Source organism: Gambusia affinis, linkage group LG03, assembly GCF_019740435.1.
Source record: "Gambusia affinis linkage group LG03, SWU_Gaff_1.0, whole genome shotgun sequence".
Lineage (NCBI taxonomy): Eukaryota > Metazoa > Chordata > Actinopteri > Cyprinodontiformes > Poeciliidae > Gambusia > Gambusia affinis.
The window spans coordinates 13178002-13192673 of record NC_057870.1 but is presented as its reverse complement, the minus strand read 5'-3'; the positions used below and the strand labels follow the sequence as shown (position 1 = coordinate 13192673).

The 14672-nt window shown below is 38.3% G+C and overlaps 2 protein-coding genes across 3 annotated transcripts in view; both read right to left on the bottom strand.

The window, feature by feature from the left end:
* Positions 1–4842, bottom strand: part of bin3 (bridging integrator 3) — a 34247-nt gene extending 29405 nt beyond the window's left edge. The window contains exon 1 of the mRNA XM_044111165.1: positions 4711–4842. Coding sequence (XP_043967100.1) covers positions 4711–4718 — 8 coding nt within the window. The 5' untranslated portion in view covers positions 4719–4842. The remainder of the gene's footprint in view (positions 1–4710) is intronic.
* Positions 4843–9238: 4396 nt separating this feature from the next.
* egr3 (early growth response 3) lies at positions 9239–13375 on the bottom strand. Of its 2 annotated transcripts, none has more exons than XM_044111154.1 (2): positions 12884–13375; positions 9239–10418 (listed from the first exon to the last, which is right to left on the bottom strand). In XM_044111154.1, the coding sequence occupies exons 1-2, from the start codon at positions 13035–13037 to the stop codon at positions 9340–9342; spliced, it is 1233 nt and encodes a 410-aa protein (XP_043967089.1). In that variant the 5' UTR covers positions 13038–13375; the 3' UTR covers positions 9239–9339. The 2 variants fall into 2 exon arrangements, with proteins under 2 accessions (XP_043967089.1, XP_043967090.1); XM_044111155.1 differs by lacking the exon at positions 12884–13375 and adding an exon at positions 12368–12487.
* Positions 13376–14672: the final 1297 nt, after the last annotated feature.

Below are 14672 nucleotides of genomic sequence, written 5' to 3'. Positions count from 1 at the left end.
TAGTAGCTACGGAATATGACAAAAGTGAATTAAAGTAATCCTATTGTGTTTTATAGTTTGAAGATATTTGGAACAATAACCTGTGCATGAGAGAGATTAATTTTATTCCTAGATCATATGTCTAATACAGAAATTTCTAATTGATAAAGAAACAATAAGAATTTTACCTATCGAGAAAGAAACAAACTAAAATATTTTCTTGCTAGATGAGTTTTGTATCTAAAAGTACTTATTGCAAAAATCCAACTCCAAAACTGCATTTGAACTGTTTAGAAGAATTAAATAGGAAAACAGCAAACATCATTTTAAGCTCTCTATCAATGCACTATAAAACAATAAATGTCTTGCTTTTAGTTTTAATCTGATCACAAAGTAAACATGGAATTTTAGTTTTACCTAAAAATGTTGTAGGTTAAGATTGTAAGTGATTCTTAAAAAAAGAAAAGAAACTGTTTGTGAGATGTGGAAAAGAAACAAAGTGGAGCGTGCTTTGAAAATGAAAAGAGCAAACAGAAAGAATGTGATAAAAAAAGAGGAGGATTGCAGAGTCTGCTGATCTTTTCTAAAGCTCACTAACGCAACAATATTTCAGCCGGGCTTCCCACATTGAGAAACATTTGTGAATCTGGTCTTGTGAACCAAGAACAACTGACACAGAATGAGCCACAACAGAGTTTAACACAGGAATATTTTGAGTAGGGCTGCCCAATAGTAGAAAATGTTTCGACAGCAATGATATTGGTAAAAACTGCGATGACGATATCAGGTGCAATATATGCCTGTTTTCTCAACTGTGCTTCCTACACTCTCTGACCTTTAGCATTTTGGAATATGTTGTTTGTGTCCAGTGTCTTCAGCTGTGAGAAATCTGTAGAATGAAAAATGGAACTTCATAACACTTGGAATATATTAGCCAGGAGCAATATTGATACTGATATTGCACTTCTGAATGTTCTGAAGTCCTAATTTTAAATTAAACAAATTGTTGGTCAGAGGTGTATTTTGGCTCGTAATCAAAGTTATCATCGCTGTCCTTATCACAGTTTTTCAAAGCAGTGTTAGAAAGTATGCAAATTATAACTAACTGAAATTATTGTTATTATTGCTGTTGTAACTGTAGTGTTTTTAATTATTTCAATCAGTCACATATCCACTCCCAGCAATTTTCTGAATGTATTGTTTCTAAATTATGACATGTTTAGTCATGGTCCAGTGGAAGATTATCAGAGTATGACAACCTTGAGTAAAAAATGTAAGTTTCCCTGTATTTATGCAATTGAAAGAAAAATATGCAACATGATATGGTTACTTTTATTAAAAGCATATTTGCAACATCCATCCATCCATTTTCTGTTCACCCTTGTCCCTAATGGTGTCAGGAGGGTTGCTGGTTTTTATCTCCAGCTACGATCTGGGCGAGAGGCGGGGTTCACCCTGGACAGGTCGCCAGTCTGTCGTAGGGCAACACAGAGACAGACAGGACACACAACCATTCAAACACACTCACTCACACCTAGGGAGAATTTAGAGAGACCAATTAACCTAACAGTCATGTTTTTGGACTGTGGGAGGAAGCCGGAGAACCCGGAGAGAACCCACCATGCACAGGGAGAACATGCAAACTCCAAGCAGAAAGACCCCGGGCCGGGAATCGAACCCAGGACCTTCTTGCTGCAAGGCAACAGCTCTACCAACTGTGCCACTGTGCAGCCCATATTTACAAAAAATTTTTGTATTTGTGTAAAAAATAAAAATCACATCTATTAATTATGATTAATAGATGTAAAAAAAAACATCTATTAATCGCAATGTCTGACACTTTGATGAAAAATCAAAAGCCCAGAATTTTTATTAGCATTGTGGTAAATGAACAGGGTTTTAACTGTCAATTGATTATAAATAGGGGCATACTTTGAACCAAGGTAGCCATTTCGTCTCAACCATCAGTTAGCTTTTTTATGTAAATATGAACAAGAATAAATGGAAATAAATATTCAACAATCATGAGAACTTAAGAACTCTAATATTCAATGTTACTGGTAATATTTTGTGCAGCATTTTTTCAGGCAAAAAAAAAAAAAAAAGAAAAAAAGACTGGAAATGTTTCTTTGATTCATTTTCAACCATTAGCAAGTTAACCAACAAGCAATTAAAGAGGTATCTGATGTCTGCTGTAATAGGATACACGTCACCACCGTCACGTAAGCACGTAGGCAAGAACAAAGACGTAACAGTCTTCTTTATTGGGGACACATTATGTACTAGCTGGAAGACCCAATGGCTTTTCACTAAAACTGCAAATGTGTACACCATTAGAGAGATACGGCATCATTTGACCTTAGATATTCCATAGAGCACAGAGGGCTGGTTGAAGATGTTGGGAAGTGGAATTGTTTTGATGATGACCCCAAAGTCAAATCTCTTACGTCATAAACCCTAGTGTGCAGGCCATGCTGGAATGCATCAGTCAGCAGTGACAATAAAGGGCTCTTTTCAGTGACAGAGCTGTCCACTCTTGACCTTCTGGTTGGCAGTACATGATGGCAAAATCCTGGTTGCCAGTCATTATTGTTTGGCCGAACTGAATGACGGCATGACACCAAGAATGTGTACAACATTGTAGAGTTAGTTCTTATGCATATACGTCACAATTGTATAGAAAAACGTTTGTTTCTCTTTGTTTCCTCTTGTGCAGCATTTATGAATAATGAAGAGTGAATAACACAAGCCAAAGGAAGTGTAACATTGCCAAGCTCAATTTGTTCAATTGTGTCTATTCATTACTTCTCCTTATTTTATTCCACACACTTTATTATTAACAATTCATTTCCATTTACATGGCTCGAGTTCAGAGACATACAGAGGCAAAATACTTTCAGACTATGGGCCATACGATCAGGAACTGGCAGAGATAGACCTATACAGAAACTACACCGTTGTATCAAATAGAACTGTATCGATTCTTCAAATGATTCGAGTATCCTGATTATTAAAGTTCCTCGAGGCAAATTATCTGCCTTACAGCTTTGTTAAGTTTTGTTTTACTATTAAGTGCACTGTGTTCTGGCCGCTTGATTATTTGTGTTGCACAATGCTCTCACTTCCACTTTTGCTTGATGAATGCTAAGGGCTAGCAGCACAATGTCCAACTTTCAAGTTCGGTCCAGGGTATCGTATTTCACAGATTGATTCAGGTTTGTTTCATTTTTTGGGGGGAGACCAATAGGCATCCCCAAAATGATTGGCGCGATGCATTGAGGATGACAACTTTTCTCTTCACAGAGCTGCTTCCAGGTGGCCTGTGTTCAGAGCAAACCGCGGGGAAGAGCGCTGAAGATGTATTTATACAAGTGAGCGGATAGACTGAACACAGCGGGCGGCAGCTCTTTAGATGATTAACGTAAGAGTAGCTTTACGGACAAAACAGAAAATTTATTTCATGTCATTCCGGTCGCAACAAATGGATGGCGGAGCACATCGTGACGGTACGTAGCTGGTAGAGGTGTTTCTGTGTGTGACAAACGAAGGTGTCAAATTCCGTCGCTAACATGGACACAAAAGCTATAAATGTCTGGGCAAGGTGAGAGTTCATCTGTTAAACTCACTGAAGATGAATACATCAACCAAAAGTTTAAGTATAGACAGTTATTGTTAGGGAAGCTCAAATGTGAAAAATTGGACTGATGTTGACATCCAATAGTAACATCTTAATCGTAAGAATAATCAATAGATTCATCCATTACTTAAATATTTGTTTACAACAGCCCTGCTATGTACATCACCATTCATAGCATCAATGCAGCACACTTCATAGTAACAACCTTATCCAGGTATAAAGCACTTTAAACTTTAAATAGCATAAGCACTATTACAGTTTGCTCTCTGGTCATAAAATAACTCACAATTTTGGGTGAATTGTTTGTTAAGGAGTTAAGACTGTAATGTATCCCTCACATAATACTTTAATATAGAAGACATTCAGAGTGTGTTGGTCACAGATTGATAAATTTTATCAATAATTCAAGAATTCATTCAATAATTCTTATAGAAGTCAAATGCTGTAATTATGTCATATGTTTGTCATTACTGTTTGTTATTAGCTACTCAATATAATTCAGGTATGCTGAACCAGGGAACCTGTAACACTTACAGAGCAGTGTGTTCCAAGAATCAGAATGGAACAGCACCGATCCTGCTGCCATGACCACTAGATACAACAAATATACGATCTCTTTGAAACACTCCCTGAACTTCTTTAAATCCCGAAAACTAGAAGGTACCAGCATACGCACCTTCAGCAATTAGTACCTAGGAGATTGTTAATATATTTATATGATTCGTTGTCGAGAACAAAGTTACCAGCTAGCTAAGAAACACTGTAATGATAGCTAGGTGAACACTTATTAAAGAATCACTCAAAGTTGACGACACTAAATATTGCTAGAAACTACACATAAACGAGTGTTTTATGTGCTTTAGACTACTTTAGGTCAAATAAACAAGAACAAACCCCACCAGAAAAGGTTATATTTGTGAGTCACGGACTTTAAATGCTAAAGCTAACTTCGTTGCTAGTGTAGTTTGATTAGCACTTTCAGGAAATAGCCGTAGCCCCAGGCGATTATTAGCTCCTCGGTAATTGCGAAAAAAATGACTCTACTTACAATTTATTCATAACCAACACGTCTAAAATGTAGCAGAGATACATACCAGTTCATTTTGAGTGGCTTTTATTCCGTTGGGCCTGGTTTATAGTGTTATCTCCTCAGAAACATCGCTTTCCGTCACTTCACTGGCGAGCGTTCAACAGGAAGTTACTTCAGCCGACACGCTTCAGTTTCCTCTAAGGTTGTTTTTGAACAGAGCTAAGCAAATATCATAGATGTGGCGAATTGAATATACTAACTCATAAAATAGTTGTTTTGTTATCAAACGGTTTGTTTATGACGTTATTTTAATTGTGCATGTGTGTGTTTGCAGGAAACGTGGAGAACCAGGAAAGCACAAGGCAAGTTATATATTTCTTTATTCAAGTACTTACATAGAAATAACAAAACATTTGCATTACAACAAACTGAAGTGCCGGGTAAACAGGGGAGCACATCTCCCTATCACAAAGATATAGTAAAATTAATTTAAATATTCAGCTCCTCATAAAATGACCTTATTATAAGGTAATAAAACATTAAATAGGCAAAAGACATCCACAACACTTTGAACAAGACCCCTTTTCTTTAACAAAAAAGCTAACAGAACAGTTATCCCAATGTGTTTCCAGTAATCCATCTTGCATTGTTGCTAGGTTTGTTCCTTTTTACCCATGTGACTTTTTTCATGCATAATTTTAAAAAAGGGAGTGCCACCACCAGAAAGTGTGGGTGGCACTTTCCGTGCACATGCAAACCTAAGGATATTTTGGTAATGAAAGGAAACACAGCACAACAAAAAACAGTGAGCATCGACTTTGTTTTAACACCAGCTTCACTGCTGAATCCCTGATGCCAACCTGTAGTCCATAAGATGAGATGAGTTGCTATAATAATATCTACATGTTATTGAAATCATTTTATTTATTTTTTTGTTTTTGCTGTCAGTGAGGCAAAGCTCAGTGCCTGGCACGAGGCCAATTTCACAAAATCTGTATCAAACATTAATGCACAAAGTTGCCTTCAGCTACAAGCAGACAGGGGTTACGTTTATGTGTTGCTCCTTTTGAGTTATTGTCATGTATTGTTTTTGATCAGCCAACCCTGCAACCCAGTTCAGCGCAATGATGGCTGCTGATGTTGGCACAAACTCATCATGGAGCTGAAAACCCTTCAGCCACCTACTTTTGGCCAGCAGAGTATTAAGCACATAAGATAATGAATTATTAGTGGAAAGAAATTACATTCAAATTAGTTTGTTTTGAATTTAACAATTATTTCATGAATTCTCATGGCCTCCTCATATTACAATAATTGGTATACAGTAGACAATTGTGCAGCCTGTGTTATAATAGCCAACCTATTGAGAAAGCAAGTAGTGGAGGGATAATCTAAATTTTACAAAATTTACAAAAACACATACAAAACAAAGTGTAACAGACACAGTGGGATTGATTAAATATTGTTTCTGAACTTGTAATTACATGGCTTCATTTGGATGTTGATATATTTTTGCTGCTATCCCTACCTGCCTTTTCGTCATTCTTCAACACAAAGCAACAGAAACATAATGTGCTCTTACATAATAGAAAGATTTTTTTGTAAAATAAGGTCTAAATGATCTTCAGTCTGTACTCATAACATCGAATAACAATAGCATTAATGAAAGGCTTTTGTTTTCTTATTGTCTTTTATGTTGTGTCTATTCTTTGTCTTCTGATCCCTATTGTTGCCAGATACAACCTGGTCCATAACAATTCTATTGTGGAAAAATACTTGTCGAACTATTTGGTGCTGCAGACTTGTGTTACTTTGTCAGGTTTTATTTTTCAGTTGCTGAAGGAGAAACTTTATTTTGTCAATGTCCAACCAGTGCATTGGAAATATAGGTTTCCATGCTACACACCTATTGATTTACAGCTGTGGGCAGTCCGAACTTTTAAACTTTTCACACAAGTGCAAGGAGGACTGTTAATTTAACCATGTAGATGAATTTAGAAGAAAAAAAAAACCCTCTGAGGCCAAATTAATTGGAAAATAAATGGATATTTGCCAGGAAGCAGACCAGTGAAAACGGTTTCAGGAAAGAGAAAGGATGGCCTTCAGAGCTCTTTCGGCATGTACTGGGTTCTCTGTGGCACTGTTTGTCTGCACTTTTCCTTTGACCTTTGCATTAGTCAGTTCCTAAACTCCTTTAGCCCAGTCGTTGTGTGTGCTGATGGGTACAGTGTTTGTTTTTTAAGCAGTTTTCTTCCGTCAAAAAGCACAACAAATGAGATTATAAAATATGTAATATGTAAAAAAACAAACAAAAAAAAAAAAACAGTTGAATAAAATAAAATCATAAGACTTGTTTTGTTTGAAATTTGAAAATATAGTTTAAGATTCGGGCTTAAAAGAATGTCAGGAAGCATGCTTCCTGTTTGACAAAGTTAGTCCAACCAATTTTTCTTTTGTCGTGATTTCTTTGCTGCTTGTCAAACGTGTGTATCACAGCATCTCCAGCCGTCCTTATTTACAGTTTTCACAATTTTTAAAATTAATTTCTACCAATTGCTAGTGTAAAACAGTCTTTGAATTGCATAAATATACCTTTTGATGTCTGTCTCTAAGCCTGTAAAACAATCTTAATTGTTTAAATTCCGTGAAAGTAAGGCAAACTCTCTTTCCTGTAAAACTAACTTATTTTCTTACATCAAATATGCTTTTGTTGTAATAATTAACGGATTGAAACACTTGGATCCAAGTGAAGTAATTGATAGCTCACACAAAATGTTTTGCTAAAAGACAAAAGAAGTACCTTTTTCTTTCAGTTTAAAAATGAGTAAAGTAGGTGAGGAGTCATTAGTGGGAATTATTTGCATGATCCGTAATGTATTTTGTTTATGAATAGGTTCAGTCATTTAGGAAAATGTCTTACAAATAACCAGTGTTTTTATACTGCTGAGAGGCTGTGGTAATTAAAATAACCAATATTTCTTTAATGGAGATACACAAAATAAAACAAGCAGTTTATTCAAAGAACACATTAGTGCTGTTTTTAACTGGTCTCCCTTGTTAAGCATACAGATGGTGCCATCCTTTTGTTTTTTGTCTTTCTGAGGGTTTTTTTTTTCCATTGGAAGATAGGACAACATATCTGGCACTATACTGCAGGGATCTACAACATTTTGACAATAAAATATAATATTTTACTGAAAGTCTTAGGACGCTTTCTGCACAAGCATTCAGTCAATTGAGAGTTCTTGTTAATGCAGACGTATGTATTTACATAGTGTGCATGAAGGAATGCACTTTTATGCACAATTTAATATTGAACTGCAGTGCATTTGATATTTTAGTACAAAAGTGAAACTTCTACTTTAGCTACCTGCATACATATTTGTATACTGTACAAAAAGAAGGATACGTACATTTGCGGTCCATTCTCTGAATTAAAAATATGTAAACAGTGATCTTTTTTAAAAATTATTTGTCTCTTACCGTTTTCTGCTCATCTTTTGGTAGTTTAAGCGTTACAAAATGAGAAGACATGCCAAGGCCCATATTCATCTTCTCTTTAACATCTCGTTGGCAACCCACTGTTATTTAGTTAAATAGTTCATTCTGTCTGCAACGGTGCTCTTAGTTGATTTAATTTGCGTCTGAGTGGCGTATGTCTGTGTACTCAATTGCATATTGCAGAAGTCATGAAGAATAAGCAGTATCATTGAGCATTTATAAAAAAAAAAAGAGCAACAGAAAGTACATTTGGTAACACAACGTCAAACCATGTTTTAAAAAGGAGAAAAACAACACACAGGGTGTCTCACAGTGACTAAAAATAAATAAGTACTGGCAAAGGCATCAGTTGCTGCAGACATGTTTCTGCACGTGACAGGACAAGACATTGGGTTTTGCTTCATGTGACCTTTTCTGGAATAACCTGGATTCAAACAAACGGTGCAGATTCGTCTAAATCTGGTGTGTGGAACCTGATCTTTCTACTGTCTCCACAGCTGTGCTAAGCTGATGCCACTCCTGGGTTTGGCAAATATCAGGAACAAATATAAGGAACAATGTTGGCTGCATCATTGCAATACATTTGGCACATTCTTTAAAAAAATAATAATTATAAAACAACAAAACAAAAGAAACATTCAAATATAAAAAAAACACACTATACTTGAACAAAAATAACAAAAAAAATAAAAAATACAGTCACGGGCCACCATTAAGAGAATCATGACGATACACAAATATAACCAATTGCACTTTTAAACAGCCTAATGATATTAATGCATACATCCCAGACAATACACCTTCTCACTGAGCTCCTTTCTCCAGCCTCTCTCATGCATTCTGACTTTCTTTCAATGAAAACAGTTTCTGTAAAAATGACACATCCACCTCAGAACCTAGTGATACACAAAGACCTCTGTGGCAGAATGTGCTGAAGTGCCCATATCTATGTTTACACTATGTTACAGTAGCTGAGGCTCTGAATTGCTTTTAAAAGACAAGAGGAAAGCAGCCCTTCCCCTCTGACTTAAACTAAAGACGTCCATCTCAAAATAGAAGGAACTGAAAAGAGCCAGAGTGTAAACAAAGAAGAAGAGAATCACCTATTTATTTCATAGTGAATGTGATCTGTACTTCCCAAGTCTCTGTATAATCTCTGGCTAGGGTCTAGTCCATGTGCATGTAGTGATGGTCATGATGCTCCCACTGCTGGCCCCCCGCAGGAGCCTGGCGGCGTGCTGTGGCTCCCGGCCGCCCCGCTGCTCTTGTCCGCCTGTTTCTTGTCCTTCTGTTTCAGGTGAACCTTTGCATGTCTCTTTCGCTCGTCACTCCTGGCAAATTTCCGTCCACAAAACTCGCAGGAGAAGGGTTTCTCACCCGTGTGCGTGCGGATGTGTGTGGTGAGGTGGTCGCTCCGGCTGAAGGACCTCATGCATATTCTGCACTGGAAGGGCTTGTGACCCGTGTGGATGCGGAGGTGACGCGTGAGCTCATCTGAGCGCGAGAAGCGTCTGTCACAGTTCTCTGCAGGACAGGCGTGTGGCCGTTCATGAACAGGAGTTTTGCTGGGACGGTTGGGGTACTTCCTCGGACGGATGGGTTTGAGTGTAAGAGTCTGAGGCGGCGGATGGTGCTGGGGTTGGTGCTGCTGCCCGCCAATGAAACCTGGGTGGATTTGTTGCTTGTCTTTGAATGCTCTGATGGTCTCCAGCGGTGTGATTGGCGGAGGGTTGACTCTGATAGGGTCCATGGTCTGGAAGGGTTTGTGCTCCATGACACCAACCTCTCCCTGATGATGAAAGAGGTTGTAGTCAGGGATCATGGAAAAAAGGCTGCCATCCATGGGGGCTTTGGACGTTGAGTGATATTCATTTCCAGGGTAGGCGAGAGCCGTGCTGGTGGCAGGGCTGTGGTGGAAGGAGACCTGATCCTGGTACAGGTCGCTGCACGTGGAATAGGCAGGCAGCGGAGGACCATATACTTGCTCCATGTCTGACGATTGTCCACCCATGTTTGCTGCAGAGGACGGCGTCTGCGTCGTTACCGTGCCGGGTGATGGAGAGACGCCCAAAATGCCCGCACTGACGAGGCTTATGATGTTGTTGTCGGGGCACCAGCCAGAGCCGCCGATGCCACCTGAAGGAGGAGTGTCAAAGGCGAACTTCCCCAGATACGTGACAGTCTGACCACTGCGGTTGGACTGGAAGCTGGATCCATACTGTATGTCTGAGCTTGTCTTCTCGCTTCCCATGCCTAGATCCATGATATTATCTGGATGAAAGAAGATTAAAAAACACAAAAACAGAAGATGAGCAAAATATCCTCCTGGTTTCTAAAAACATGAATTTGAAATGCAATCATCTAAGAAGAAAGCTGAGAAAAAAAAAGTTTAGATAATTAACATTATTTTGCCAAATGAACTTTTTCTAGCAGTTCTTGGTTTGTCCCAAATAAAGCCTTGTTGGATATTTTTCAAAAGGCGACAAAAGATAAAAAAATAATCACAAAAAAATCCCATACAGTTCACAAAGAAACGTGAGCACTGTCAGACCTGGAAGTTAAGTGACTTGAGTGCTGCCTCTGAGAGAGTGGTGTCTCTCTCTCTTGCAGATCCCACAAGCTCTCATAAATCAAGACCTAAACACCCCCTGTGATCCAGTCATTGTGTCCCTTAGGAGGACAGCCAAAGAGGAATGGCAACATTTGATGTCTTAACAGCAGGGAGGATTATGAGGGCAGACGCCAAATCCACAATGCTCAGGAATTTGAGACACATTTGCAAAACGAAAAAAAAAGGAACATCTGCAAGGAGATTTCAGTGTTTCCTCTGTATATTTTTCTCCTATTATTGTTATAACATCGCATTTACACACACACGCACTTGCTCGTGCTCAGTTTCTTTCGTTTCCCTTTTTTTTCTTTATCAAAGATGCTATGAAAAACAATTGCACACCTATCAATAGTGATGAATTTGTGTCACGGTTGTGCTCTAAAAGGTAAACGTATTGCAGTTTAACCATAATTCTTTCACAATAAGAATTTAAAATGAATACCTCTTACCATCTGCAAGGATCCATATAGACATGTTTGCTCTCAACAATTACAAGCCACTGAAATTTGGCTAGTAAAATCATGCAGCAATAAGGCAACACAAAAATGTTTTCAGAAAATATTATTTGACCTGTGAAAAAATGGGGATCATTTTATTATTTGAGGATTGTAAATTAATAAAGTAAATCTTCAGATTTTTTTTTAACCATTAAATTTATAGTTTGTTTTTTCTCTTCTTATTTTTCAATTTTAACCAGTGCTGAAAATGAAATAAAATTTCAGGCACAAAATAAGGTCAGTACTTTTTTCTTCGTAATGACACACCTGTTTTTCCTCTTAGATCACACTTAGTGTTTAATCTCTATTTACACTAAATAAATTAATGTAACCATTTAAACCATGTAAACTTTGACAAGAATTAACAGCAATTTAACTGAAACACTGGTAGCTGTCCTATCTTTTGCTGAATTACAGCCAATAATAAAGCAGATAATTGTATTTTATTGCATGAATAAATAAAAATGTAGAGGGCTTATGCATGACCTGATTCACTTGAATTTAAATGATATTAAGACTAAAATTAGTATGTTTCTTTTAACACCTGGCGCATGCTTAATTCAAACACACCTCTGTGATAAATCAAGGAGGGTAATGTCTTGGTAAATAAAACTGCGTGTGTTTTTCATCATTTTATGGCGGTGAGTACTTCTGATTAATAAACCCGCGAGTGAAAGTCGCTAAAGTGAAAGATTATCGGGTAGAAAATTAAGAGATTTTGTATTTTTCTCAGCATTATTCTCTCATTTAAAAGATTAAGCTTTAACTCCTAGATTTCTTGTAATATTATTAGCCTGCACAGTGTATCATCATACGCGTCATAAAGAATAGAGAGAATTAAAACAAACAGACGTATAAAAACCGTTTATTAAAAAATATTGAACTAAGCGAATGCAATTAATAATGCCCGCTGTTATAATTTCTCAAATATAAGGTGGCGCATGGGCCATGCGCTTTGAGCGTGTTTCACATAGGAGTATGCTTCCACACACGCCTACTAAAACAGTGTTAATAGAGTTGTGAATGAAAGTCATTGTTTTAAGTAGCTGACCCCCCCTTTGCTAGTATATCAAATCTGAGACACTATGCACTAACCACAGTGGCACACTTACCGATTTCATGCAGAGGAATCAATCTATTTTCTGTAATCTTCGTCAAAAACCCTTTCCATGAAAAAAAAAACATTCCTCAGATTTTGAGAAATTAAATCACAACACGACAGTTTTTTTTTCTCCAGATTTATTATTATTATTATTTAGAATTATTCATCACCGCCTGTATAGTTGTGAAATGATTTGTGTTCGTTTGCGTTCTCATGCTGTGATTCATGTTCTGACGCTTCGGCAACGGAATAGTGACTCAAAACATTCAAATAATAACAAAAAATAAATAAAATCAGAAACAGTCACTACCTATATCTACGTTTCAATGAGTATACTAAGTGATTTACACACCTGACCTCTCTAAAGTGTGGGCTACTCAAGGAATCTGCCTTTGTGCGCAACAGAGTGGGAGCGCAAACAGGTGCTCCCAAGTCCGAAGACAACTGTTGCCGCCCCACTCATCGCACTTTGAGCTTCATTTTTAACAGAGCTGGTAAATTCGAGGAAACAAAAAAACAAACTTACCTGTGTTCATCTGTGAATAGTGGTTTATAGACTCCGTGCTGGTGAAAATATTCATAGAGGTGGGGATGTCCTCCTCCGGGTAGAGACTGTCGGGGATCGTGTTTATTAAACTGCTCATGGTAAGAGGGATCTTGTCCGCTAGTTTCCCTGTCATAGCAGTTATGTTCAGTCCGACATTTACAGAGGACAGCGCGCAGGTATCCAGGTAGACACACGGAGAAACGCTGCTCGGGCGAAGCAGGAGGCAGGCGCAGGATGGATCCCGGAGCTGTAGCTATCCAAAGTATCCCGCGGAGGACGCGCGGCGCCGGTTGTCTCCCCTCTGTGCGCTCGCAGCCTATTGTTATTAATCTGATCACTGTGGAAGCTGACAGGCTGCTTGTGAGGGAATTTGAAGTCTGTGAATCAATGAAGGAGGAGGAGGAGATGATGGTGGTGTTGCTTGAACAAGAGGAGCCGCTCTGCGTGCTCTATTGGAGCTGGACAGGGGACTCCAGTCTACCCGTATTAAATAGGGGGATGGAACATTTGTGTGACGTAGATGACCATATATGGACATGGGCGCCCATCAGCAGGCTCTCCGCGCGTCAGTCAGTGGAAACTATAGTGGAGGCAAAAGACTCCGAGAGAGATATCTAAGTTTACAAAAATTGAGATAGCACACCCAGCTGCGTCCTTCTTCTATTCCTTCCCTGGCCTTGTAAAAATAATGGCAGCACATAATCTTGACTATTTTCAGTTCTTGTGGTACCTTCTGTAGAGTGTTGTGGCTATAAAGCATGTCACTCACACAATGAACTTTATCCATGATTTACGGCTGTCTTCCCACAATATATTATATCGTGATATTAAAACATGCTTTGTTGACTTTACAATCACGCCTCATCTTGTCCCGAAAACTCCAGGCAGAACTTTGGATAATGGTGTTCCCATTTTCTCCCTCATTCTGTCCTTCTCTCTCTCCCCCTCTCCCTGTGAACTTGCACACTCTTTATGAGGCACTGTGTTGCAGAAAGCTGCGTCCAAACTCCTTTTCAAGCAGCATCATTGTCGAACAAAGACAGTAATTGACGGAGTTAATCGCTTGTAAATATTGCAGAGGTTTGCACAGGCTTGCTTTGACTTGGAGTCCAAGTAACCGGCAGAGTGGAAACTCCAAATAAGGCAGTGTCCGGCCCCGCCCATCCATGACTGTATTTGGACATGCGAGTTCCGGGTGAAGTAGTAGTAGTTGTAGTAGTAGTGGAAAAGTGATCGGAAGCCACATACGCTTAAAAAGATGACAGTGGACGACACGTCATGGTTCGCATTTTTACCAGCATGCAAACTGTGAAAAAACAAACAAAACCATATACTTGGTGAATCTGACAAAAGCCCCCTCTATAAATTAGTTGGTTACACACACACAAAATAAATAAGTGAACTAAAAAACTAAATTGGCGGAACAAATAACCAATGTGAAAAAAACAACAACTTTATTTAGTCATGGGAAGTGGTTATTAAATTGGGGTGAAGATATTATTGAATATTTTCTAATTTTAAATTATGTATGTGTGGTTAGCTTATATAAAAAAAGACAATAGGCCTTTGGAATATTTTCAGAATATATTGAATGGCATGTCAGTGCTTGCATACACAGACCTAAGAAATTAATAATACTCAATGAAGCATAAGTGTAAACAGTGTGTGGGAGAATTAGTCTGAATCATGCTTGGTGTTTGGGGGGCTTACACAAACAGAGCAGCCGCTGATCCTGCATGTCTCATTACCAAACGCAAGTCTTTACACT

Bases quoted from the DNA above. Each gene is read 5' to 3' on its own strand.
- egr3 (XM_044111154.1), bottom strand. From the start codon at position 13,037: ATGACAGGGAAACTAGCGGACAAGATCCCTCTTACCATGAGCAGTTTA. The intron at 10,419-12,883 runs GTAAGTTTGTTT...TCTTTCATCCAG, and splicing joins CTATTCACAGATGAACACAG to ATAATATCATGGATCTAGGC.